Source organism: Diadema antillarum, unplaced genomic scaffold (genome assembly GCF_040938485.1).
Source record: "Diadema antillarum isolate AM-2024a unplaced genomic scaffold, OU_Dant_1.0 seq00000891_RagTag, whole genome shotgun sequence".
In the NCBI taxonomy this organism is placed as follows: Eukaryota; Metazoa; Echinodermata; class Echinoidea; order Diadematoida; family Diadematidae; genus Diadema; species Diadema antillarum.
In genome coordinates, this window is record NW_027271755.1 from 1,524,697 (window position 1) to 1,529,520 (window position 4,824).

Sequence of the window (4,824 nt, forward strand, 5' to 3'; positions counted from 1 at the left end):
AAGTCTTGATAATGAAATCCTACGCAGTTCCAAAAGAACATTAGCTCGATAACACAAGATAGATCAAAAAGTAAACAGAGTCAAATAGAGAAACAGTTACATATTAAAAATCTTTGGTCATAGCATTTCATGATATGATACTTTCAAACTTTTTAAGCCCATATGCCATTTAAGAGCGTAGTTTTCGTTTTGTGTTTAGATATTTTGCTTAGCTTCTCGGAACCAATTTCACGTCAAGATGTTTAGCTCTCCTGGCAAGGCCGTAGACAGACTCCATGGTCACTCCTTCAGGTCTGGTGCTTTCCACCGAAAACTTCTGCATGAAGATGGAGAAAAAGAGGAACAATTCGAGGCGGGCCAGATCTGAACCGATGCACCGTCTGCGTCCAACGCTGAACGGGATGACGCGGTTTTTCTTGTCCAGGTCCAGACCACCATCGGCTGTGATAAAGCGGCGAGGTTTGAAGATTTCGGGCTCGCTCCAAATGGTCTCGTCGTGGTGGGCGGAATGGAGGTTGACGAAGACGACTGTGTCTTTTGGAACGTAGAAGCCGTCAAGCACTGTGTCCTCTGTAGTGCTGTGTGGAATAGAGAAGGGTACCACAGTGGCATGGCGCATAACTTCAGTGATACAGGCCTGCGTGAATGGCAACTTTGCGCGGTCATCCAACGTCGGTGTACGATTTTGGCCGACGACGGCGTCGATTTCGCGATGGACCTCGGCTTGTATCTCTGGATGAGCTGCCATGTAGAGGAAGGTCCATTCGAGTGTTGTGGAAACGGTTTCGAAGCCGGCACCGTAGTAGTCTAAGGCCGTCTCGAGTAGCTGCTCTTCGGTTAAACCTACCCTCGTCATCTCGCTCTTGTCATGACGCCTTCCAGACGAGACGAGATGGTCAATGATATCTCGCTCAGACCCGTCCTCGTACTGCTCATGATGCTTCGTGATCATGTTTCTTACAAAACCATTAAATTCTTTCAGAAGTTCTTGGAAGTTGTTGGTGGATTTAGTCACGAAAACCTTCATCCAGGGCAAGAAATCGACCGGGTTACCACTTCCAGTGGCTTCAGTGAAACGATTGGAAATGTCAAGAAGTTTGAGAAGCACTTTGTCGTCATACGATTGACGCTTATTAAACATGAACCAACAGATGATGTTGCCCACAGCAAGGCGAATAGCGAGCCTCATGTTCTGTGCCTTATCCGTGCTCCCATCGCCGCTGTTGTTGTTGACAGCATCTGATATGTGCTTCGCTAGTTCCCCTGCTTCGGTTGACACGACACGTTCGACGAATTTCACCTGGCCGCACGCGGTGAAGTGACGGAGCGAGGACTCGGCCAGCTTTCGATGCAGCTTCCAGTTTTCGCTGTACGTTGAGAAAGAAAGTGACCCACAACCGGGGCTGTACCGGGACCTTATCATATCAAATGTGAGCAAGTCTGGTCTCCCAGCAAATACCGTGGGCTGCTTGACCAACGCCTTGCGAATGGCTTCGTAGCCGTTGAGGACGAGCACGGGACGACTGCCAAGCCGAATCTGGAAGATGTTGCCGAACTTTTCCGCCATTTTCATCAGAGAAATGTGTGGTGCCTTTTGGCCGATGGAAAGCATGTTTCCCAGGACCGGAATGCCCCACGGCCCGGGAAGGGGCTTTGCATCGTTCTTGCTCGATTTTACACGTCTTTGAGTGGCTTGTGTCAACCAGACCCGGGTGACGAGAAGCACAACAGTTACCAGGAGAAAATAGGACGCTATCGTCTCACTGAGCAGCGGAGCTGCGCTGGTAGAAGTTGTTGCGCTAACGTCGAACATTTTTGCTGTCCTCCAGGTATCTTGATAACAAAAAGGCTAACAACAACTGTTCGCAGATTGTATTTGAAAGTTTTTCGATTGTTTTATTCTCAAACGAGAAGAGTGAAAAAAACTAGATAAACACGATGTCAGATGGTTCTTCCAAAGCTTCGGTGTGTTTTGCAATGATTGAGCTCGAGTGTCCAGTAAAGGTGAGAAGTCTGGATAAGCTGTTTTTTTTTTACGCTGTTCTGTCGTACGAAGTTGAGACGTTGATTTCGTGAAGGTACATCACTTGTCGAGCAGAAGACGGAATGACTAATTAAGTACGATGCACGTCCACTTATATGCAGTTTGGAGTGGTGGCCGCTGGCAATGATTACGAAACAGTCCCGTCCAAGGCTGTGGTGGACACGTTTAAAGGCTCGTGATTGTGCCTTGTGCGTAACTCACAAGGGTTTAAATCAAGACGGAGAAACCTTGACTGCTTTGTTTGGTTATCGAGTGACCACTTAAATCCATCTCCAACAATTGCGTGTCGACTTAAATATCGTGATCAAGGTGCGTGCTGATACGCAGAGCGACCGAGGCCTACTCGACCGTGCGCAAATGTAGGCGGATAAGAAAAAAAAAAGCAGTTTGCTGCTGCTCATTGAAGAGCGCGCCCTCACGGAGATGGTTGGGATTGCGTGCGAGCGAGAAGAGCTGACTATTGTGTCGAGATACCAATTGCGTGCGAATCCGACCGCCCTTTTGTAAAGGGCGCACTGTACTGTGACAAGCCTGGTACAAAGATGAAGACACGCACAGAGAAAGAGGGGAAGAGAGAGAGGGAGAGAAAGAAAGAGATCGAACGAAGAGGCCGATAGTTTGACAAACATCTCAATTTGCATTATAATGGCTATTACCTTTTTTTCGCACGCAAGCAACTTTGGTATCAATCAAACTTCAGCCATTTCGTACGAAAACGTTTAATGCGAAGTGCAACTTTCCAGATCAAAAGCCACGTCACTGCTCTTGGAAGTGATTTCAGTTTAAAGGCATTATTTACCATATATGCAAATAAAAAAAAAACAGTTTTAGTGTTCAAAATAGTTCTAAAATGTAAGTGAGGGATAGTAACAACCAGTGTAAACAAGTAAATCAATATAATCAGGTAAGTGTTGTTAAATATAAAAAATGTGAATAGTTATAACAAAATTGTTTCTAGACCAAACCGTCTATATACAGTTATAGTTTAGTGAAAAAATAGTACAAATCTCCTTATTTTTTCGTTGATTTGATTTGACTTCTGCAATTTCACAAAGTATATACAACGTAACCAACAACTTTCCAATACTTGTCATATAACAATATCCAACACAAAGTGAATAATAATAATAATATATATAATCATAAAAAATGTGCCAGTAATAAATTTTAGGCTTTATTGCAAAATTTTTATATTGAGGATGTGTTGGTGATACTACTGACCTACACATATGCGTCAAATGTGATAACTCGACGAACATTTTTGAAATCACTGTTCCCAAAATTTCATATTTTGTCAAAATTGAAGTCATGCGCAAACCATTCTCAAAAACAAGAACGCAGACCCTTACAAAAATTGCATTGTATACCATTGACAAGTATCAACCACTTTAAACATTCTGGTTTTGAATGGTATACCATTCGCCATCCACTCACCAGTCACCATTCAGAACTACCATTCAAACTAATTTAGATAACTAGAACATTATAATTTGCATGCTATACCACTCGCAAAATACCATTCAGTATACCATTCATTCTACCATTCATTTACCTTTCACCCTCCATTTATCATTTACCATTGAGAACTACCATTCAAACTAATTTAGATAATAAGTTAGAACATCTAATTCGCATACCACTGACCACTCAAAATACCATTCAGCATATCATTAAAAAGATAAAACAAACCACAAGAAAAAAAGTCACTAAAATCTAGAGCTCTCCATGGGTTCTAATGCTAATCTAATATGTAGATACCAATAGAGTGATGTACAGAAAAACAACAACAACAACAACAACAGAATATGGCTTGACCCTCCCTCTCTCCATCACCCCAAAACAATGAATTTGATCAAGCAATCAAATCACGGCATATACTTATCATTCTGAATGAATTTCGATTTTAAACTATGTAACGATATTCATGAGTATACCCTGCAAATAGCTGAATTGAATCTTACTGTACCAAGTCGCTTTCTTTTCTAAAATTCTAGCATGATAAACATTAAACTGCTATACTGGAATACCCAGCATGTGATATCGATGGTATATCAATAAGATGAGACGTATTGCAAGGATTTCATCTTCATGACTATGTCATAAGTTTTAACCAAAATGCGCACAAAGTTTCCCTTTTTAAAATGGTTAGTATATTTACCAAACTGCTGATCAAAAGTCATTAAACCTATTATATATAATTTATGCACAAATATTATCCACTATTGTGCTCTAAAACACTTGAATATTTTATGATATTATCTCCTTCGAATGAATTCTTGAACGAGGAGAGCGTGAACAGCAGAAACCCATAGAAAACCACATAAACAAGTTAATCCGGTAAACAAATGAACGACCTCTTGGGTCACATAACGGATGTCCCGAAACCTTAACGGTTCATTTCAACTTTGACCTCCTACATCATTCTCTCAATTACAGGTGCACTTCCTGGGGTATTCAGAACGAGATAGAGAGGGAGAATTATCGAAGCAAAGAAAGAAATGAAAAGAAATAAAGACAAACAGAAAAATGGTTACAAGTACGGGGCATTATTGCGTGGATTGATTATTTCAACGTTGATATACTAAGAGGCGCTTAGCTGCTACAGAAATGAATCAAAATGTTCAAAGATAGAAACATAGCCTCATCGATAACCTACGCCAGAATTATAAAGGCAAAAGGAAGGGATTAGAGAACCCAACTAATGAATGTTTGATGTCTATTTGTTGACGATTGAAATAGTGCGAGAAATAGAGAAAGAGATAAAATGAACGGCAGAGTTT

The 4,824-nt window shown here is 41.4% G+C and overlaps 1 protein-coding gene across 1 annotated transcript; it reads right to left on the reverse strand.

The window, feature by feature from the left end:
• Positions 1-208: 208 nt before the first annotated feature.
• LOC139740961 (cytochrome P450 1A1-like) lies at positions 209-2,099 on the reverse strand. Its single transcript, XM_071651547.1, has one exon. It carries the CDS (start codon positions 1,811-1,813, stop codon positions 209-211), a length of 1,605 nt encoding a protein of 534 aa, XP_071507648.1. The 5' UTR covers positions 1,814-2,099.
• Positions 2,100-4,824: the final 2,725 nt, after the last annotated feature.